General features: G+C 32.1%; 1 protein-coding gene across 13 annotated transcripts; it reads left to right on the forward strand.

The window, feature by feature from the left end:
• The first annotated feature begins 178 nt into the window (after positions 1-178).
• LOC118266757 (TOX high mobility group box family member 3-like) lies at positions 179-24,778 on the forward strand. Of its 13 annotated transcripts, XM_050702845.1 has the most exons (17): positions 180-373; positions 1,175-1,359; positions 12,662-12,736; positions 15,544-15,672; positions 17,741-17,850; positions 18,564-18,602; positions 18,694-18,913; positions 19,623-19,700; positions 19,875-20,008; positions 20,088-20,223; positions 20,309-20,389; positions 21,254-21,529; positions 21,785-22,018; positions 22,146-22,277; positions 22,308-22,430; positions 22,619-22,737; positions 22,857-24,778. In XM_050702845.1, the coding sequence occupies exons 2-17, from the start codon at positions 1,294-1,296 to the stop codon at positions 22,924-22,926; spliced, it is 2,022 nt and encodes a 673-aa protein (XP_050558802.1). In that variant the 5' UTR covers positions 180-373; positions 1,175-1,293; the 3' UTR covers positions 22,927-24,778. The 13 variants fall into 13 exon arrangements, with proteins under 13 accessions (XP_050558801.1, XP_050558804.1, XP_050558802.1 ...); XM_050702844.1 differs by having other exon boundaries at positions 179-373; positions 21,788-22,018; positions 22,146-22,430; XM_035580283.2 differs by having other exon boundaries at positions 181-373; positions 1,113-1,359; positions 22,146-22,430.
• The last annotated feature ends 82 nt before the right edge of the window (positions 24,779-24,860 follow it).

The raw sequence follows: 24,860 nt of genomic DNA on the forward strand, positions 1-24,860 counted from the left end.
CAAATTAAGCTCTAAGCTTAACAGAAAACATTACTGGAACCTTAATTCGCGATTAAGGCAAACATAGTGCGCGGGGTGAGTGGTGGTGTGGAGACGAAGGCTGCGGAGTCAGTGCATGTGCGGGTGTGTGGCGCGGGGGTGCGAGGGGCGCGGGCGCGGGGCAGGCGCGCCGCGGGCCGCCACTTCTCTGTACTCGAGGAGCCCCGGTACACCTCGGTTTCCGGCGGGTGCTCCCTCGCGGATTCGCAAGTGTATCCCGCCGCGCCGGGCCCGCGTGCCGGCCACGTGGCCTCCGCTCACCTACTGGCGACACCCCGCTTTTTTACGCGCACTTCATTGATAAAACACTTCTAATTAAGTATCGGCTATTAAAGTAATTCTCACTTTTTTACTTAAGTGCACTTTTTACCTATAAATTAAAAATAAGTTAGTTAAAACTTAGATTACGTAACAGTTAATTATATAATAGTGTTATAAGTACCTATAAAATATTTACAGGCGTCAATCAAACTATATAATAAATTTATCACGATCGTATTCAACTCTTAAACAAACTCGGGCAAAGTCGTTTGGTACCGTGGTTCCTTATATTACTTATGTTGCCTTATATTACCCTATTCAAATAAATTACATATTTGAATATTATAATTCGTTCATACATCTAAACCATTTGCCAAGTGTTAAGTTCGCAAAAGTAGCCGTCGCCGCTATAAATCTTGTTTTAATATTTACATTTTAACCAGTACGCAATAACTAGAGTTTTAAAATATCTAATAATACAATTAAGTATATGGAGAATATGCGAATATACACGTATACTAAATAAGAATAACCTGGGTAAGTATATAAATAGTGAAACCAGGAAACAACTATCCAAGCTATTTATAGAGTAAAAATATCTAATTTTAGAACTACGCTCAGTATTTTAAGATTTTTCGAATGTTTACATTTAATAAAAAGTAGATTACAATTTACGACTTTCTTGGTATATTGAATAATTCGTTATTACGTGAGAAAATAGCCGCTACATTGAAATAACACACAGTTCACGAAATAATGTTCTATCATAATTAAATTAAAGCATTTAACCGATCACGATTTTATTATTAAAGGTCTTTACGAGTAAATTATTATCGTATTGGCCGTTAACAATAAAATAATGTTATGGGAATAGTTTGGAAACGACAGGGACGGGAGTTATAGTGCGAGAACTGTAATCTGTTTGTACCAGTAAATGGACCGTCATAACAACGTATTGGATTTAGTGCCTGACCTCGCGGCTGAGGAGACAGCATGGAGTCAGTCCAGCCTCTACCGGACGACCAAGAAAGAGCTTACAAGCTCTACAGCATGTACAAGGTAAGTTTATTCTCTTCACACATGTCATATTACAGGTCGGAACTAGACGAGGTTGATGAAACATAGGTGATCCCATGATGCAGAGATTCGCCCTGAATTGTTCCAAGATAGAAGCAGCAGATGAATCTTAGTCGTCTCTGGAAGCTTATCTTGTTGTACCACGATGTTTCTGTCAAAATAACTTCGATAAAATAGGTATTTTAATACTACAATTAAAATATAAGTATAATGTAAGTATTATACGTTTTTTGTAACCCTACTCCATTTGAAGACGGAAGTTAATTTTTGTTTAAAAACCGTTGAAGATTTATGCAGAATTTTCGAATAATAAGCTTCGTTCCGGCTATTTATACTTTTTGTATATTACCAGTTGTGTAGATTGTGGTAAGCGATCATCGTACCCAACGGTAGCCTAAATATACCTGCAATGCCAAAGATATCACGAGTGCGTTGCCAACCATGGAGGAAACATTTACACACCAGCATTTTCTGGGAGCCTTCTCCCCGATAATAACCTAATCAACATCATGATGTAATCAAATAAGCATACGAAACCCTCACTTACTGACGAAACGTAGCATCATTGTACCATTCACTCTGGTATTTAAAAAGGGATTCCTTCCCCGGTCAAGACAATCCATTCAAGTGTGCTCAATGCATCGAAGAAGATTAAAGGTGCCTTGAATACATATGCGTTCGGAGAATGAACGACGTGATGTCATATAAATAAGTAAAAAATTACTATTATAAGATTCATAAGCCAAATTGGAAGAGCCAAACAAAAGACAAAGCTCCAAATATTGAAATCACACACACATCAACAGCCCATAAGTGGCCACTGCTGACCAAAGGCCTCTTCTCGCACGGAGAAGGTTTGAGCATTAATTACTACGCTTGCTCAATGCGGGTTGGCAATTTTAAACTTATAATTAGAAATTATAAACCCGGGTTTCATCACGATGTTTTCCTTCACCGTTTGGCAGTGATGTCTAAATAATCTTAGAAAGTACATATAACCCTGAAAAAGTCATATTGGTACTTGCCGTTTGTAGGTTTCAAAAATCCTCACCCTCATGCATGAGAAGCGGGTGATTTAAACCTTCGGGCCACCTCGTAATTCTGCCTCTTGCTCGAGTAGTCGCAAGCGTGACATCCAAATAAAGAATGTTGTGTTTGATTTCTGCATCGGGCAAAGTATTATTAGGTTTCTTACAGTTTATAGAAAATATCTCAGTAGCGCGAAGTATGGAATCGTGGCCGGTATATGACAATATGCTTGCAACCTGTGCTTTGGCGCATATTGTATATTATGTATACGGCATAATGTTCCATTATGTGCATTTCTGCCTACCCTTTCAAGGATATAAGGTGTGTATCAGTAACAAACTACATATCATTCAATGCGTTTTGACCAAAGTATAGGAGTTTGGCAAGTCGGGCCTCTTGAGGTTAAGGCGTGTAAAGCTTAGAGATACTCGGAGGTCTTATATTGACTATATTTTACTTAAAAACGTTTTTAATTTGATTACATTTCATAAGAGACCAAACATAAGAAGTTTGAATTCTATTATATCCCACTTTCGATGAATGATGAAAATCGTCATGACACTTCAGCCTCAAATGCTTTTTATTACTATTTTTGAAGCTTTCTACTTCTACATGTACACTATAATAAATTAAATCAGGGTGTCTCTTTGTAACTTTTTAATAACCGATTTTTACAACATGCATTGAATGTACATAATATAAATACCAAAATATTTTTTTTTACAATTTTTGTCCGTCTGTATGGTTCTGGTTAATCTCTGGAACGATTTTGACGGGACTTTTGTTGGCAGGTATAGGCAACAGTAACTTAGGCTACTTTTATTTTAGAAAATTATTTTATTTTATAAAAACGAAAAACCTAAATTCTGCCGGAAGTAATCGCATTATTCTACGTGGGCGAAGTCGCGTGTATAAGCTAGTAAATGTATGTATAAAGATTTATCTTATCTGCCTCTAATTTTTATTCCTGTGTCAATTGAATCGTGAAGAAAGACGGAATTCCATCTGTAGTCTTAGAAAGGGTTTTAAATTTCCACAAATATTCAGAAATAATACAGAGTTTAGAATTGCACAATATTTTCGAATTAGACATTGACTACATTGCCTTCATAAAATAAAAGATGTGATGTAATATTATGAAATTCTCATGACATAGCATGGGTCTACATTTGAAAATAGACAAGGCATACAGCCTGATTTTTTTTTTAATCACCAGCCAAATTATATTTTCTGAGAGTTAGGTATCATTCGAACATTCCATATTTAAATAAAAAAAATACTTTGTGCTGTTGGTCATAAATTCTACTAGCGTAGTTTTTAAACACTAAAAATCGGATAAATATAAAAAAAAACTGAATTGGAAATATTTTGAAAAAACTGGTTGTTTGTACCAATAGTGTTAGAATCGTTATTTTTTTCTTTATCGTGATATAAATACGACCTCATTCTCATTTGGAGAGGAATTTTTAAACATCTTACTATTAGTTCATCTCCAAAATTAAAGAAAATCAAACGAACCGTTACTTTATGTTAATAGAAAACAACGTCATAAGTTAGAAAAGTCCTTAATAAGACCCAAACTTTCACATTATAATATTAGTAGGCTAACGAAATATTCTAATCTATTAGAAACCAAAATGGCCACGTAATTACAATAATAAGAAATTGGATCGTCTCTTGTGTTGTGGCCATTAAGCCAATTTCACAATTTAATAATACATGCTGTAGTTACAGTCATATTTTTATTATGTACTCTAAAAGTATTATAATTAATTTGTCATTATCTACAAAGACTGGTTTTTTGGCATTGTTGGTCAGCATTAAGCTTGCAGTCGTGATTACTACAATGTCTCAGGATGTGTTTGCATCAATTAATGGTGCAATGGCATTTAAAATTATTTAGTTGATGATCGATTAGAAAAGCATAATAGTATTTTTTTTATATTATAAAGTTCTTCCATTACTAAAAACTAAGTGACTGTTGGGCAACGCGTACTCTGCTATGAAACGTTAAATCTTAAAAAAGGTGAAAATTGGTTTCTGATGGAGCAACTTCTTTTTGTTTTCTAGAAATTTACAATAATTTCTAGAAATTCTATGACAAATAGGTCTTTTCTTTTAGTATGTCTCAATCAAAAGCTGATATTTAATGTGGGAATATAACGAGAAATACAACACGGTCTGTCTTAAATACTATTTTACATGATAAATCTGATTGCTGTTGATAAAGGCTTAGAAATCGAATCACTTTACAAAACATGAATATATTTGCTAATATACTTCCCATAATTTAATCTACTCTATATCTCTTTTAACTAAATCCTTTTTCATTAAACAAAAAATATTATGTTATATTTTGAGTTCAAATGGTTGCAAAATTTCCCATTCTGTGCTAGTTATTTCAAACATTTCCTAATTTCCTAACTTCTGAAAATCGGAGCAAACTGCTCTAAACGTGTATCAAGAGCATACCTGTAGAGTCCATCAAAATTGCAGAGCTTGTCTCAGCTCAGCAAATTAGCGAACGAACATATTCGAGGCTACATACAGACTTCCTCGTATTTCGTTAAACGACTCGAATGCAATTCCAGCAATAATACTTAAGTCTTAAGTGTATTTTTGTCCTAACTGAAACAAAAGTTAGTTTAAAGTTCAGTGTGTGTATATAGATTATCTGTTAATAATTTTATAGTTTTTGTACATTTATAATTTGAATGTCCAAGTGTATTTAATTGCGGAGTCTGCTGAGCTCACCCCCTATGACATGGGCCTTATAACACAAATAGTGAAAAGTTGGTGTACATTGTACAGAGGCATGCCAGTATGTGCACCTCTGCCTACTCCTTCGGAGATAAAAGGTGTGTCGTTGTTTGTTTGTATGTATTTAATTTTCGTAATTATGTATAGTACGATTGCCTGAAAGCGGTAGGTCAATTAAACAGTTTCCTAAAGGATCAGTTGCCAAGCCACGACCAAAGATCACCGAAATTATTTTTGTCGGTTCGGTTAGGCCGGACATTTTACTACCTAATAGTTACATACAAATTGTTGGTCCAAGAAATGTTCCTGGAGGCATTCCTGATTTATATCTATAGTTGGACTACAATAGTAGCCTTTTAAAATCTGAATATATGTCAAACCCTTTTAAAACAAGTGGGCAATTTAGTTGAATACACAATAGTAATTTTATAGACATAACAAAACTGCGATAAAAGTAAATTTACATTAAAATGTAGTCCGAAGCCTATTATTGGAACCATAAAACATAAATACTTTTTTGTTTATTCGAAGCGGATGGTATTGTTTTAATTTAATAAACCAACTATTTCTATTTTAAAAGTTTCACCATATCCATCAGAATACATTTAGTTATCAATTAAATGTGCAAAAGAATTTGTAGGTACGACTAAATTTAAAGAAAAAATAAACACGTATCTTTTATACTATCATAAGAGAAACGCATCTTAATTTTTCAATAATTTATAACAAAGAATTTTGAAAAATAACTTGAACTTAAACCGATTTAAATTCAGTTTCGGGAAAAATAAAGTACATTGTTATAAGTAGCTGTAGTTATATAAATCTATTCGGTTAATTTCCAACTTCAAATAGCTTTTTAATTATTAAATCTTAATGCACCGTTGCGATTGATTAAAAAGTATTAAAATTATATAGCTCTCGTTTTGACAATTCAATCTGTAGATTTTCCAATTTTTCGCGTTCAGAAACAAATGGTGGAAGTCTGAGCTCTTGTGGTTCCGTCTGTTAGTAAAAGGCAAAACCAATGTTGCTTTAGGAATAGGATGAACATAGCGCCATCGGCATGTTGCGGCGGTAGTTCGTACTAGGTGGAGGCGAGGCGCGGCGCGGCGCCCCACCGCAGCGCGCGCCACGACCGCCACGCAGTCTTCCCGCGCGGTCCGCACGTGCGTCTAGCGTGCCTTTCTATCGTGCTTCTACTAAATGTTTCCGTACGAACTCGAAATAGGTCTATATTCAAGTGGAACAAATTAATATTAACAGAAATTGATTGTGTTTCTATTTCGTGCAGGACAAGAGTAGTTCGATTTATCGTTCCGGTATTTAAACTTAAACCTAATGTGTAATGAATGAATGACTTCAGTGCTCTATCAATTAAAGTTGAAATTGTATTATTTTCTATTTCCTCCATAGATTAATTAGAACTTACATGGGACCGGAACGTTTAAATTAATGTATGTTTACTAAACCCAATTCGTTTCGTTGGATGGAATATGTCTATAGCAGCTAATTAAATATTTAAATGGTGGGTACAAACTTTCTGAACATTCTTCTACGAATTTTTAACTTGTTTATAACTATGTTTTGAACTCAAATGTATTTCGTTAAACGAATCAAATGTTTTTAGCATGTTAATTATTGTATTTTGTGTGATATATATTATTTGCTGTTCAGTGTTGTTAAAATTAACAATTATAATGAATTTATATGGCTCAGTTTGGTCTTATTATTTTTAAGACAATTAAAATTACTTCATCGCATCGTGCTAGTAGTTCAGACCTACATATTTAAATGATTGCGGAAGTAATTTCAGATCTGATACAATCAGACCCAGCGAAGCCTGTTTTAGAATAACCTGATTACGAAAAAGAGAGTTTGTTTAACAACGTTGTAACAGTTTGCTTCCTGAACGAATTACCTCAGTGGACGGTCATACTACAGTAGCTCACTTTAATTGCTTGTCATTTTAACTTTTCATTCCAAATGTTACCAGATAATGTCGACCTATTCTAAGCGTAATATTTCACATTCAAACTATTATGTTATTGTTAGATAATAAATAATTAATTTGAATTACTGAGTATGTAATTGTATATCTAATATTTATAAACGTATTCCGTGGTTGATAAATAACACTATCTCTAGCAAACTGGAACACAGATATTGATATAAAGATAAGATAAAGACGTAGGGCGTACTTAATTATCATTCCTTATTTATTTGAATAAATATTTGTTATGAATCTACTAGTATCTATATTTCTATGAAGTTTTGGTTTAGGGAGAAATGAGGGATAATCAACGAACCTTAATTATTGTTGTTGTTCCGCATTTATAAAAGTAAGCAATTTAGGTAGTATTGGAATATACACCATCAGTTCCTAAGGGTTTAAGATTTTAACTAGTTGCAATATTTTTTTAAGCTTTACTTATTTACAGGATTTTTTCTTAATCCCACCTTCAAATGTATATCTACATAAGCGATTGTTGTATACAAAACAGTAATCAAATAGATTAAAAATACTACCTAAAATAAAACTTTCTTCCAGTAGAGACACTATTACCTTTGATTATTCCAGAAAACAACAATTTACATTTTTTAACTAGAAAACTTAGTTCGATTAAGCAATTAATTCTCCAATATGAAAAACCAATTAGCCCGTTTAGTTTTTGTTGTACTCTTAAATCGACTCGATTGGATACAGAAATAAAGTTAGAGGGGTATAAAATGAACGCGTATAAAAATGTGCTTCCCTAACGTCCATCTTAACTTTGGTCGGTGATCCCTCTGCCACTGACCTGGAATCAGCCAGCGGCCAACAGATGGCGCCGTAACCCCAAAATATAATCATGATGGACCTTGTAACCACTTAACTCGTGCCTAGAAGAACTACTACTTACGTTGTAAAGGATTTAAATAATAAATCTCAGATGTATCTCGTGGCTTATTTCTTTAAAATATGCAAGTAATAGGTAATGTATGTATGTAAGTGTAAACTGAAACGATATACCTGCTAGTAATTTCCCTCAAATACTTGTACTATGTTAACAATTATCTTTTACGTCGATTAATTATGAATATTTTTAATGTACTAAAACAGGCATTGCTTAGATACTTACTGATACATTAATGAGTTACTTAACAGATACTTGAACACCTTTCAAATAACTGGGTGTTACTGACATGCGTTGGAAGTTAAACAGGTGCAACGAAACGACGTAAACAAAATTAAAAATAAAACTCTAATTTCCTTAAATAAATGCTTACTGCAAGACTTCGGTAGTTACAATAAGGACAATTAACTATCGTTTCTGGACGTCGAAGACATCAGTAGACAGATAACACTTAAACTAGAATATCATCCAGTTTTTAAAAATAGGATCACCCCTATTATAATAACCTATATTTGCCCTCTAAAATAAAATACAATATATTAAAACTAGATTCATAATTTAAACGAATATGATTTGAATGTTATATTTATTTATCAAGAGCTGTAAATACATCGATTTCTCCGTTCGTATTTTCGTATCTAACGGGAGGAGCTTTCCTCGTGTTATATCCGTAATTCGAAAATGAGAAAAGTAAGTCAATATGGTTAGCAGATTTCGAAATTTACCGGTGACAGCTGTGACATACAAAGCGACCCCTGAAATTGGAATAGAGGCTATTACAACTTTAGTACCAAATTGAAGTTACATAAAAACATACCGCAACAATGTTTTAAAACCACAAACTATCCACATTCACCGATTTGAATGGTGCTGTAAATGAAAAATGTCTGTACTTCAATTAGTAGGTAGATAAACTTAAAAAAAATATGATTAAATATTACATAAATTCAACATAGGTACCATAGTGCTAGGTTTTAAAAACTGGCACTTCATTCACTGTTCGTAACCGGCCACGTTAACGTTATATTATTAATCATGATCGAAGCTTAATAGGCACATCAATTTTGTAGGAAAAATATACACAACGGTCGCCCTAAAAATAAGAGCAATGAACGGTGATGAAACCCTATGAAGGCATCGTAAGAATCAAGTAACGGCAATTTGCGGGCCAAACATTAACAAAAATAGTTTAAGAATGTCAAGAATTCCAAAGAAAAAACGTACCTATTTAAAATACAAAAAAAAAACGTTAAACATGACGGAAATTGAATAAATTCCTTTACATAATCGTTTTTTAAAACAAGACGTGTTTGGACTTTAAGTAAACAATAGATGTGAATAAATAGCCGGAACCAAACATTACACAGTTCTGTGAAAAGAAATAATGTTTTATAAAAAATATCCACCTGCGCTTTTATTTCAAGACGTGTCTCCCCACAAATTGTAAGTTATGATGAGAGTTGTGTTCCAATTGTAATAACATCAATTGATTTAACGCTATTTTAGTGGAAGGAACAAAACGAGGTCACTGACCGGCAATTACGTCCTCCTAGAGACTCGTCCATTCCACGCCAGTAATGGATTCAAATGTTACTATTATAATTTTACTTTGTAATTTTATGATGTAAGTTTATTTTACATTTTAAAATATAATAAGTAATATAAAAATATATGAACCATTAAGATATCAGCGGAAATAACACCGAGTTTTTGTCTCGGTTATTGTAAAACGGTGGAATTATGAAATGTTTTTTTTTTAGAAATCTACTTTGATTCATGTTAAGATATGAAATATTTAAAACAAATATACTAGATACTTTCCGAACTGTATTAACTTCTTGCCTACTTTTGAAACTTTCTACTTTCCACGCTCTAAAAACATATTAGAAACATCGTATCGTTATGGATGCCACTTTATAATCGACCATTACTAAGATTTATCTGATTGAAAATTGTTTGTATTATTATTTATGGTTCATTTTTAATGAAGTAATTAATTGGACATATTGTTTTAGGGAATTAATTTTAGCCGGTTACTATGAGATGAGATGCGTTTACTTTGGGAATAAGGCGGTACAAAATATTGTGGCTAGATGGAGCCACATCTAGCTAGTTGAGAGTTCATTAATATTTTATTAATACTAACTACTAAGTTGTTACAAAATCGAATCGTACAGAAAGCAATTATCGGCGTGTCCTTTCACTTACTTGTTGATAGTGGTGTGTGTATAAAGGCCCAATGGGACCGCAGCCGGTGTGCCACGGAAACCGGTCTGAGAGGCATGAGACTTGTGGCTCAAGGTACTATTACAATGTTGATCAATCGCATTTTGGAACAACGATTAAAACGGTTCTCATATTAAGAATAGTTACTTATTCAAGAAAGAGATTCCAATGTCTAGTTACGCATTCTTTTCGTGGAGTTTATTCATTAATTATAGTTTTAAGCTAAACTTCTTATATTACGTTACACCTACATAACAAAAGGAACTCTTTATTAATATCTTAGAGTACCTGAATAAGTTTTATGTATTTTTAGAGAAAAATTAATAAGCCGGAACATCTGGAATAACGACGTTCTTACCGCACCACACTGTCTAAGATTATAACTCTATAAATGTAACTTAATCGTGGATTTGATCTAAGTTAATTTAAATATGAAACATTTAAATTACCTAAGATGTGAGTAAATCAATGTAAGGATTATTAATATTTAATGGTACGAAACAAACACAACGAATGTCAGCGTTTGAAATAAAAGTTACTAAAGTGCTACTATAAAGTACATAGGTATTATAAAATAAGTATTAATGGCATAATAATGCGCCATGTTAACCTATCAAACCATTTAAATTAAATCAATTTGCTCTCATCTCGCAAATGCTGGATAAAATATTCTTATTCGAATCTAACTACAAAATACTTATTTATTGTTATTGTATTTTAATTACATAATAATTAAATCGGCTACAACCTAAACGAACAGTTTAAAACAGAGAATGCCATTTGTGTGCGCAACTCTCGCCATTCAATATCGCAATCTTAAGAAATAGTAACTGGATCAAGTATTGGCGCAACTCGCAATAAGTAATGCGAAATAAATATTATTATGTAGTTTTTTATAAATGAACACTACGTTAGGAAAAAGTAGTATACTAATATTAAATTGAGAAAATAAACTTGATAAAATAACTATCTTAAGTTTATTGTAAAACGTTTTAGTTGTTGCCTCCTTGGCAAATTGAGTTGAGTTCGTTACATAATGTTCTACGAGGAATTTTAACTGAGCTACACCACAATCTAAGCTCAGAATAATTTGCTTTCATGAACCCATACAGATTATAATCAACAATTTACCCAATGGGGGCCGCAGGAAACTTAATTTTGTGTAAAAAGTAAAAAGCAATAAAATTGATCGTAACTATCATGTTGGGAAGCTAACGAGGTTGTTGTGTACCTCGGTTATTGGTATTATACTTGTGATCGCGAAATTGTTCCCGCCCCGCTCATCATAGCACAGGAAACATCTCTTGAGGCCATGCCTAACAACATACTTGTCTATTATAATTACGATAAATTATTATTAGAGGGTTTCCTTCTACACAAGTCAAAGATTTTTAAAACGCACTCTATGAATTTGATACGTGAATTTGACTATATGATAGATATGGATAACTTTATTGGTCTGGCTAACTAAACATTAAACTTTTTTTACATATTAAGCTGAAAAGTTTGTTTGCGCTAATCTCAGGAACTACTGGTTAGATTTGAAAAAATATTTTTGTGTTGCATAGTCCATTTATCAAGGAAGGCTAAGGCTATAAAACATCACGCTACGATCAATAGGAGTCGAACAACAGCGAGTAAAGCCGCGTGGTAGAAGTTAGTATAATATAGAGTAAATTAATTAATTTAGTTCTGAAAAATCAGGCAGATATTCTAGATTTTCATAATTTAATAAATTATGTAACTTTGTTTACCTTTTATTAAATTGAGTATGATCCGAGTTGATTTGATCCAAGCTTTAACCAACAATATCAAAATGCGATGCCTATGCCTACTTGCATAAAATATACTAAAATTAACTATAAAGACGCACTTTACGACGTTTAATTTTCTTTAGTTTACCTACCGGCTAATTAAAGTTGGACATTTAATTTTAAAAATACTTGCATATAGCGGTAATTTTAAAACTATCGTAAAGCACAACAACCGTTCTTGTATTTTAAAATATTTTACTGTTACGAATTTTCTATTTTGGTAATTCAAATGTCGAGAACTTTTGCTCCAAGAAACTAAAAGTAGTATTTTAAAGTTATTAAATAATAAATTCGGCCTATATTTAGCATAGTAATTATACTGTCTTCACCTTCGTCTTAAGTCGCAAGTGGGACTACAAGGAATTAGGGATTCGATTTTCGGATAAGCCAAATATTTTATGGTGGTTGTATTTTATGTGTGGTAAAAACTAACAATTCTATGTTAGATTGTACACGTGCACTTCGGTTTACCCCTTCGTAAATTAAGAGGCTTGAAGTTATAAGTTGTGTGTTTTTGTTAAGTTTATGAATGATCTATATCTATGTTTTCTATTGTTCCAGAGACCAGAAAACCTCGAGTCTCCGCTGTCAGTTCCTCGCGACGCAAAGAACAGCATTTACATTATGAATGATCAGGTTGGTAACAAAATAACATCAGCCATGATGTTACTTTTTATATTTTTAGTTTATTAATTACTCAACTGAACTTAACTCCCCAACAATCCGTAAATTCAAACCCCCAAAAGGCCGGCAACGCATGTACTCGTAACGCCTCTGGTGTTTCGGGTGTCCATGGGCGGCTGCGATTGCTTACCATCAGGTTATTCGTCTCTTCGCTTAGCGGCTTATACCATACAACCAACGGTTTTGATAGACAGTAGAAGAAATTATACAAGTTTTAAACATAAAGTAAGTAGAATTAGCTTACAACATACTTAGGTACTACAAATCTCTGTGAAATTGGAAGACCAATATTTTGACTAATAAACCAAAGGCATGCCAACACTAAATGAGACCTGTAGAGCAGCATTTCAACGTAAAATAAACCCAGTAACAGATATGTCAAAAGAAAAATTACGAATTAGCGCACGCCTTTATAGCTGCTAGGAATAAAAAATATATATATCTCAAATAGTTACATAAAAGAAAATGAACTACTATTTTGACTTGAAAGTTATTAACCTAAACCTAGGAAAATAATTATGTCACCTAATCGTGCGTGGTTTTCGTTTCAACCTCAGACTTGAGCATTCCATACAAAAAACAGTTCTAAATGTAAAGACGAGTAAAAGATAACAGGTTCCCTTTCTGGAGACCTCTACTGTGTTTTTTATTTTTTCTTTTTTTATTCTGGCATCCTGGAGTCTTCGGATAGTCGTTGTTAGGGCGTCCTTATTATATAGGTAGTTTGGATTGTTCTTATTTTAAAATAAGAAAATATAATATACCTCAGTTTTCAAATATTTGTTAGGCTCGCAAATGTTACTGCTGAGCAGAATCTCGGTGCAGTTCCCAACTTGGACATAGCATGAATAGAATCCTTCACGATTTTGCAAAAAAAAAATTTTCATTAATAGCTCGCAGTCTGGAAATATACCAGGTTTATAGGAATGGTCTTATGGTTTTTTGACGAGATACTCTAGTGTCTCGTTACGTTTAATGTTCCTATAACTACCTAGACAGGTACGTAAACGATAATAGGCTACTAATAACACATTGAAAATACACCAACAACAAAACGAGAGAACACCATACAATGGTACAATTATACTAAGAACTTTTTATAGCCATTAAGATTGTATGGAAACTTCACTTCTTGTTAGCTTCTGTTATTCTCAGAGACTTTCTTATAATGTTCAACTATTGAATAAAGATCATAGTAGGTAAGAGTAGTAGTTAAAGCTAAGTCTATTATAAGCATAATTGTCCCCGAAGGTCTTGATTTTAAACATATTTTAATTTTCTCCAGACTATTAGCAGATTTAATGGTTGTTGAGCACTTTTTGTGTTTAGTAAAGGCAACGCATGACTACGACACGCTCGTGATCGCGAGCTAAAATTCTCCGCTCCAATCTTTTTCTATACAAACTTATTTCATTTTAATTTGATTTCTCGCCGTAATACAACTTCATTGAGCGAACACCGAACACACCTAAATAATTTAAGTAATTTTCTCCTAAATTTTGTACTAATTTGTGTCGGTATTATAAATGTCGTTCGCGCTCTGATGGACAACCGGGCTTAAAGTTACAAAGGCGGAGCAATAACGTTTTATTCGCTTTGGAAACAGCTATAAAGTTCGCGAATATTTCAAGGACAGGTGTGGGGAACCCTTGTCACGCATGTTGTCGATTACTTACCCTCCTAACTCAAGGTACCCACTCTTATGTAATATTGGGATAATAAATCCAATATTTAATATTACCTATACCAATTGGAATTCCCAATCGAATGTACCCTAGTTATTATTTGCTAATATGTATAAATCAACAATCACGCACCCTAATATTTTACTTTTCTAATTCTTGTATTAATAAGTATACTTAGTTTTTCTGGTTTTTCCTTCTTTCGATATGATTTTAATTAGAACAAAATTGTCAACTGCTCTGTAAATGGAAAATATCTTACCTATTTGAGGTTTCAAGACCAAGACTTTCGTGCTTTTGAATGCCGAGAATTACAGTTAAAATTTTACTTGTAATGATTCATCCATCAGCTATACATAATAATGTCGGTTTGTTTTGCAAGTAAAATGTTATAAAACGCATAGAGAAAATGACTTCCTATTTCTAATAAACATTATTATACTTATTTTATTTTATTATGTTAAATGGCCGCTATCTCGCCTGATGGTAAGTGATGATGCGGCCTACGGATTCTAATCAACATTCAATTAATTACCTACTCTCTAATTTATTATTTTTATTATAATAATGTTAGCTAATCTCTTTAACAATAATTTCAAATTAGTGCATAAACAGATAACAGAAAAAGTCAACGAACTTACGTAAAGGATGTGTTGAACTCTTGAAGGGCCTCGACCTTTTCGCCGTATTGCTTATCTTATCCAATTTACCTTATAAAATGATTATGCAAACATTATCCTTGTAGTGTCCTAAAGTACCTACTACTAAATCAATTAGTCGACATTTTTGATTTTAATTACCTTAAATAACAGTTTAATACCACTGAAAATAAATAATATTAAAAAAGAAATACTCCGGACCTCTATACCCATTCCATGTAATTTTATAAGAAGTGATTATTAATTGTAGCCATTGAGCTTATGCTTAGGTAGATAAATTAGAGACATGTCCTCCTTTGTTTGTATAGACTAGTTTTTTTTAGCTACGCAATCAGTTTTATATCGGTTATTACGAAATGTGTTTTTATAAAAAAAAATCCTGTTTGATGCTAATTAATCTGTTTGTACTTTGTTTCAGACATTTCACACACCATCCTTTGGCGACGAAGAGTTTGACATTCCACTGATACATGGACAGCATGCAGCCAACACTGGTGTTCAAAACTCTCACATACAGTACACACAGTTACACCATTCGGCTCCTCAGGTTAGTACTTAAACAAGTTGTGTCAATTTTTATTATTAATGGGTAAGTTTACTCAACATGGATTGTCTAGACGTAGTGAATTTTTGCGACAATAGTCAGTACCTTAGTTAAAGATGCTGTCTTCTCTACCAATCTACACAAACATAAGATTAACGTCCTCATCATACGTATATTTCTTGATAGGGAATAGGTATTGGTAGAGTGGGTAACTTAATAATAACTGAATAAACTAAGTACCTAAATGTTTTTCCCTCGAAACATGTAGTAATTAATCATCTTTAGTAAACCTAATAAGAGAAAAATGGATTGTTCACTTTCGTCTTATAGGGTCAACTTAATTTATCTTGATTAGTATTGCTACAATCTTTCACTTCGTATCCCAGATAACTATTGCTTACTTATATTTATTCATCATAATCAACACCCTATTTCTAAAATACTTAATATTTTTTACAAAAAACACAATTAATACACTTTTTATCCATATACACTAATGTATGGTTAACCATTATAAAAAATAGTAAACATAATAACGTAAAATAAACTTATTCTTGCCATTCATTCTTAGATAAATATAATATTTTTTTCAAGCAAATCGAACCTAGAAGTTACACAACAACGTTCGATATCTGTCCTACTTTTTAGATTGGTTTTATTGAAATTGAATTGCTTCCAATGGATAGGTTAGGCACCTCCCACTATAAGTACATTTCACAAAGTTAATTTAGTCAAAAACTAACTGTTTTGGCTATTTGTATTTGAAATGCGTCTTTGAAAATTTGTATTCGAAATTATTAAATTCAAATAGATTAGATAGGTACAGTAGATACACTACAGTTTACCGTAAATACTTTAACTGCTCGAACTAAAAATGTAATATTTAAAAAGGTTTTTTATGCAGTTCTCGACTTACTTATATGGGTTATTTCCGATACCTGGTTATTAAAACGTGTAGCAATAAATATTTTTCAAAATAAAATACAAGATTCAAAACTACTTGACTGTTGTTTTTACGTTTGGTTTTACATAAACGTATGTAATGTAGGTACATAATATAATTTTTGTCCTTGAAGTCTTAAATAAATAAATAAACGACTACAGATAATTATTATTGTGAGCACACACTTGTTTCAGCAATTTAATTCAAGGGAACAAGACTTATGCTTACCAGCATGCAGGAATTGTTACTATAAAACTTATTATAATTTCATAACAAAACTAATTCCGATGTTCTTTTGTAGCTATTTTGGTCAAATACATAAATCAAAATAGTGCATATTGCCTAAATACTGACTAATAATTATATAGAGCATCATAAAATATGGTATCATTACCCGACTGCGTTTATGTATTTTTTTTTTATACAAAGGCAAAGCGTTGTTTCATTTTAACCGAATTAAAAACTAGATGTATGGAACATTCCATTTTCAAAATTACCGCTGTAATCGGGAAGACAACATTATTGTGCCAGTATCACGTGACATTGTCGTGTCATAAATTCTAATTTATATATCTTTATTTTTTAGTAATAGACATAGACAATTTAAAACAGAGCACCGTTAATTATTAATTAATTAGTGATGTAATTTATTAGTAAAATAGTAATGGGCAATCTGATGGAATGATAGAGTATACTTGTCGCTGACTGTAGTTTGACAGATGACGTTACGTCTTTTGACTATTTGACAAATTGAATTGAATGACAGAATACAATTACAATGTGACGAAATTCATATCAAAAGTTATACGCTTTCCGCTACATTTTTTTTTATTTCGTTTCCTTTCATCTTAGTAAAAGTTTTCTTAATACAGAACTAACTATATTATTGTGTAACTGTAATTCAAGTTACACATCTTTCATAAAAAACACTTTGCTTATAAAATAGTGCCTTGTTCTGTCTTCAAGTTGTAGTTTATTGTTTACACTTAATAAATTAAACTTAAGTGACCCGCTCTATCTATAAATACTGATCGGCTTAAAAATAAGGGACCATTTCACAATACGTATTGCAAACATGCTAGCAGTTTTAACAAAGAAAAAGATGACAAAAAACATTGTTTATCTTAGGTTGGTATGATGAACCCGGCGCAAGATGGCCTAGCACCACCTGGCGGGGCTCCTTCTTATCAGCAACCGCTATACCTACAAGAACCACACACTCCAGTGACATCACACAGGTGAGTACTTACTTGACCTATCCAATGTGATAATGATTCTTAAACAAACATGTATCTACTTCTTGAAATAATTAACCACTTAAAAAAAAATAGTGTACAAACTGTGGTTCAATGTTCTATCCCAAACACATAAACTTATTCAGCTTTATATAATTTTATATTATTTAAAGAGCACTAGGTCATCCTATGCATAAAAAATGAATAAGTATCAATGTGTAAGTCATTAACTATCTATATAATATTGTTATATGTACCATTCTGATCTGGGACTTAAAGAAATTCATGAACAGTCAATAAATAGCCACAAAATAAAACAGCACTACATTCACTAATTTCACAACTTATATGAATAATAAATGAACAACATTGGCCACATATTTAAAATCCTTTTATCTTTAACCTTACACTGTAAAATGAATGTAACAAATGTACAACTAATAATATAGGAAATTTTTGGCATCATAATACTTTTTGATATTGTTATAGTCGTCACAGTAGCAGTAGTTTCTATGTGTGTTCAACTTTTATTTTCTCACAAAACACTCTTTTAATTTGTTATCTGCAAAATTTTCTATGCTTCTTTTTAAATTTTCCTTGAGTCACCTCTTCCTCCAAAATCTAAGTTAACATTCATGAACATTTAAAATTATAATTACAATCATCTATTTTATATAATTATTTATCGGGTACACTGTTTTTTCTTTAATTCCCAGATCTGCATGGAAACACACAGACAATGTCATGATTAAAATGTAAGTTTACAGACTTTCATACCTAATGAATTAATCAGTTGATGTTAATTTTATTTTGATACAGATTTATAACAATAGAATTAACTTGCAGTGGAGCAGGTGCACCCGCTGGAAACTACATGATCCAGCAACAGCCTGGAGGACAACAGAGGCTATTGATGCTACAGCCAACCCAAGTCATGAGTGGACCACCAACTCCTAGTACACCCACACAGCCTTCAGCTCCAGTATATGGATCCCCACAGCGAGCCTCTCCTCCTGGCACCACCAGTGATGACTCTGATGATAGTGTGCCTTCACACCATTCACAGGTACCACAGTTCTTCCAATCACACTTCTTTATTAGTTTTATTTTCTTACAACACCATGTTTTATGTATACTTTATAAAGCAGACACTAAACTAGCTTTTTGTATGTGGATTATGTTGTTATGCATCATATAATCATGTATGTGTTTAATTTCATATAAAGAATAATAAAAAAGACAGCTCATAAATTACTCAATTTATAATATGCATTAATTTTATTAGTGTGCATGCTTTGTTTAATTGAATATGAATGCAATTGCAAAAATGCTTACTTATCATTTTTATGTTTTGGCATGTGTATGAAAGATGTGTATATTTCTCTAATGTAGGTTACAATAATATCTTTATACACATTATTAAAAAAATCTAAATAAATTATATAATTAATTCTTAAACGACAAAACTATTTTAAAAGTAAAAGAATTTATGAGTTTGCTGTTTTTAAATACAAATGTTAAAAGAAGTATGTATTTTTAATTAGTAATGAATAATTATTTTGCTGCATGAACATTTAATTATAAAAACCATCATTTAGCAAAATTTCAGTGTCACATTACTTAACAACTAACCATGAGTTTATTTTTTAGTGTAGTTTATTTCTTAGAGATATAGTTCATTGGCATCCTTTTTATTTGTAGTTATAAAAATATGAACAAATCAAACAGTAGAAATATAAGTATAAAATTCTAATGAATTGGTTGTTTGTTGGTAGTTGCCTGGTGATGCGGAAAGCCTTCTGCCTATCCATTATTGCTCAGCGAGCCGGCAGCAACAAACTACGCTTCATCAGGTATAGGCAAATTTTATCGCTTTTCATAACCTACATATGTTTAGAAACATATTCACAATTTTGTTACTTATATGTTTATGTTGCCAATGAACTGTATTTATAGAATCTTTCAATTGATTGCAAAGTTATTTTTATAAAATATGAACGAAAATGTAAGTTTAACTTTACTTACAGATGGGTGTTGGCAACATGGCGGTAAAACGATCTTCACCTGAACCTATGGATAATGGAATGAATCGGGGACAGATGCAGAAAAAACCTAAAGTTCAGAAAAAGAAGAAAAAACGAGATCCCAATGAACCTCAAAAGTAAGTGATACTTACCTATAAAAAAAGAAATATTACTTCACTTGTGAGATATATAACTAACTTATCGTGTATTTTGCAGGCCTGTGTCTGCATACGCTTTATTCTTTCGAGATACCCAAGCTGCAATTAAAGGCCAAAATCCAAATGCAAGTTTTGGTGAAGTGTCCAAAATCGTAGCGTCCATGTGGGATGGATTAGACTCTGAACACAAAAGTGTGAGTATTCTTATCGGCGTTTTATTACATTGTTGTGTAATGTACCTATGTTAAAATGGCATTATAAATGTATGTTTTATTATAGGTCTATAAACAAAAAACAGAAGTAGCTAAGAAGGAATATCTGAAAGCACTTGCTGCCTACAGAGCTAGCCTGGTATCAAAGGTATTTACTACTTTTATTTATTATTAAACATTTTTTAAATTAAAGATTTTAATATTTAACTACAAGTAATTACTAAAAAAATTGGCTACTTAGAAGTAACATTCTTTTAAGCTTTTACTTATCTTTGTATCCGATGAATACTCTATATCTGTAATTTCAATTTGTATTTTATACACTCCCAACGTTTTTTCTTTTTTTTTAATTATATTTTTTTCGTAAATAATATCGTCATGTAATGCCATCTACTTTAACACAATCAACACATGAATAGTGTTTGGCCGTATTCATAGATGGCGCTGTTCTCTATCTTTGTCAATTTGACAGTTATCCACTGTCGGAAAGCTTTTGTTGTAGCTTTCTTGTTTAGATATCTTATAATTTACTTGTAAAGTAGGTATCTTGCTGTTTTATACAAATACTTCACCTCAAACTGTGCTTAGTGAACTTAAATGTCACATCCTTTCAATTCAAGTCTGGTAAGAAAGAGTTCATCCCAAAGCTTTGTGAATTTTGAGGTTAGGAACTTTAAAGTGAGCTTATTTTGTACACAATACACTCAGGTTTATCTGTTTATTCAACTATAAGTCTTATAAAAATGTTACTTTTGTGAGTTACTTATATTTTGAATGTGTGTATTTTATAGATATAGCCAATATTGTAGTCTCAACTTGCATTATTATTGATCACCAACAGCGTTAACCGGCTTTATATCCGACTTTGCCGGTATTGCATTCGTTATAAAATTATGATGCGACGGATTAAATACCTCAAATAAGCCAATGTAATTCCGAATTTGTTAGTATTTAAAAGAATAGTAATACAAATTGTTTTAATATCACTTCTACTATCTAAATATGTTTTTAGGGAGGTGAGCAGGAAAGTCAGCCGATGTATAATCACACCAATAGTGCCAATCCGACATATGGTAACTACTATCAAGGACAGACATATGGTAATGGTCATTCGCCTCAAGGCTATGCACCAAATCCTGCTCCACAAGGATATTCTCCACAAAATTACTCTGGAAACCAGAATCAGGCCTCCTACCCTGCTCAGACACCTCAGGGCTACCCACAAAACCCTCAGCAGTCTCCTCAAAACTATCAAGGCAACATGAGTCTCCCACCTCAAACATACCAGGTAAGATTTGAGGATTCATGCAAATTGTTAGGAGTTCTATGCATCATATATTGTTCAACTTAAATCAATAACTTGATTTAATAATTTTATACTATTTATATTACTAATTTTTATTAGTATATCAGTAAAGCTGTTAAATGAACTTACCAAATTGTGTAAAATTGTACAACTTCTGTTTTCCTTTTTTTTATTTATTAACATTGTTATCTTAGGATCAATTTGTATCCTGACATATATATTTTATTTTATTTTCAGCAGAGTGTGCCCAATCAATCCCCTCAGGGTTATCAGGTCAACCCTTCCACTTCACCCCAAGGTTGCCAGCCTAATCTTGCCCAATCGCCAAGGAACTACCAGTCTGCACAGTCTCCTACTAACTACCCTAACAATTCGGCCTTATCACCTCCTGGATACAGACAAGTGCAGTCCCAGTCGCCTCCCATGGGCTCTGTGCATGCTGCTATGCAGTATCATCACTCTCAACAACAGGTTTGTACTTGACTAATGAACACTTTTAATAACTGATAAAATATCTATTCACTTGCATTTTTTTCTAATTAGTAATGATATATTAAAGTATTAATGCATTTACATTATACATTTGCATTTATTTTAGCATATGCAACAGACCCACCAACAGATGCAGCAAGCTCACCAAGTGCAGCAGTACCAACAACAACAACAGCAACTTCATCAGCAACAGCAGCAGCAGCAACAACAGCAACAGCAGCAGCAACAACAACAGCAGCAGCAGCAACAACAACAGCAGCAGCAACAACAGCAGCAGCAGCAGCAACAACAACAATCTCAGCAGCCATCACAACAACAAAATCAAATGCAAAAATCTGAACAGCAATCTAATAGCAATGGAAATTCTGGTGTCCCACAACAATCAGCTGATGTAAATTACTTTCATATAAGATAGTTAACATTTTAATATAGTTTCCCTTTGCCTTAAGTTTACTCAGAACTAATTCAAATTCTAATTGCCTAAATATCTTATGAAAGGTTAAATGTTGTTATGCAGGTCTCCCACTGCTCTCTCAAATGTCAATATTGAAATGTATTAAGACAAATATATCATTACAGCAAAATGAAAACCGAAGTACGCCATCATGTATCCGGCAGGGGTGTACTAACCCAGCTATTGCTAACAGTGAATGGGAAGATGAGTACTGCTCTAATGAATGTGTTGTTAGCCATTGCAGGTAATGTCACTTATTTCATTTACATTACATTATTGGGAACTGAAATGTGAAAATAAAATAAGATATAATGCAACTGTGTTCACTCTTTGCATTAACTTAATTTACTTTGTAACTTCCAGAGATGTCTTCAGTTCCTGGGTGGCATCCAATAACAGTAACCAAATTCAAAACTTTTCTGCAGTCAAATAAACATCGTAACTACATAGGTACATATCAAATTTAATAAATTCACTCTTGTATGAACTTCAAGAATAAATCTTTATTGTATAAGAATCCTTGGATTTATTGTTTAAGTATTTTATTAATTTTATATGTTGTGATAATTGGAATTCTTAAGATTATCTGTTACGAATCTATTTAAATGTGGAACAGATTTGTTAATTTATATGTTGTACATTTTTGTGAAGGTCTAACCAGGCTCATCTGTGCCATATTACTTACATATTTAGGACTACTTCAATAATTGACTATGCTAACATTAGCATGAACATGATATACTCGAAATGTTTCAAATGTTAAAGGATATGGCACAGCTGCATGTTGTTATACCTGACTAGTTAATTTTACTAAATTTGGTAGAAATTATATTAATTTTTATTTTCATTTGCTGGAATTTTAGAAAATCATCCAATAATTACTTGTATAATAAATTGTGTAAACTATTAGAATGAATTACACAGTTAACGTTTTTTACAGTTGGTCATTGTGTTGTTCCTATCTATTAAAAAGCGGATGATATAATCTTAAAGACAAACATTTCTAGAAAATGGTGATTTTATTATTATAGGATAGATATTGTTTGATGAAATAAGCAACCAATATAAGAAAGCATACATTTGCTAACTTGAGAATTTTCTGATAGGCACTTCCAATAATCAACTGTAAAAGATTCTCAAATTTTTGTGAACCATTCATAGGCAGTACTGAGTTTAATAAATATTGTAACAAATTATGAGCGTCATATTTATCCTAATTGACATCCTAAAGACAATGTATGTCATACTATTTCTATATTTTAGCTACATTCCTAAGTGTTCTACAGTCATAGTTCTTATAAAACCAACAAAGTACTGCCTTGAATTACAATCCAGAGCACAGTGTAGTAAAGTGTAAAATATTTTTTTAAACTACCGACTTATTTCGGGTAGTTATTAGCCGAAATATTCATATAAAGGACTGTTAGATAAGACAAAGTTTCATAATAATAATACTCTTACATATTAGATTGATATTAAAGTAAATTGAATGCAATAACGTTCATTGATGAGTGCTAAAAATACTTCCATTAATTTCATATTTATTCTAAAATGTTAGTGTATCTGTATATTACATAAGTCGTTTGGAAAACCGAGAGGCAGCGCATTATATATAAATTATAAAAATCGTTGTGTATTATTTTGCAGTATTTTTGAAGTTAAATTATTGTTTTTAACTATAGCATTTATTCTTCTTCTAAAATGTTAAAATGGCAGTTTTCATCGCAACACGTCGTTGAGGCTATAGAGCGGACGTCGATTTAGATTTCGGAAATTAGCACCTATTATGGCATAGGTGACATTATACTAAATGTTAATATGAATATTAACGATAAATTTTACGATTGTATCGTATTTTGCGTAAACTTAGTAAATACATTATGGTTATTATTAGCAAGTTTTAATACTTTACTGCATTGTAAATTTCTAATTATGAAACTAATAGCAATATCTACCCATTTCTCTAGGAGTTGCGTTTAGTATGATAGGATTTAGCTGGACCAAAATTTTCTTTATATTCAAAGCAATGATAATATTTTAAGATAAAATATGTTTTATTGTATGTCCAATACCTTATGATATAGTGATGTAATTGTAAATAAACACTCGCAATAATAGACGTAGATGTAGAGACTACATAAGGCATATTTTTTTTATTTCATGTTATTTATTAGTAGTCTCATTAGAACTACTTTATTTAGATAAAAGTTATATTAAAAATGTAAGATATGACAATGTATAAATTGTAATTAGAAAAGTGATTCCATTAAATTTCTTAAACAGCATATCTTGCATTTTCGTTAAATCCAATCCCAAAATCTTCGATAATTAATCAAAGTAATCAAAATAAAATACACATTTTCAAGT

The sequence above is a fragment of the Spodoptera frugiperda genome, chromosome 23, assembly GCF_023101765.2.
Source record: "Spodoptera frugiperda isolate SF20-4 chromosome 23, AGI-APGP_CSIRO_Sfru_2.0, whole genome shotgun sequence".
Taxonomy (NCBI): domain Eukaryota; kingdom Metazoa; phylum Arthropoda; class Insecta; order Lepidoptera; family Noctuidae; genus Spodoptera; species Spodoptera frugiperda.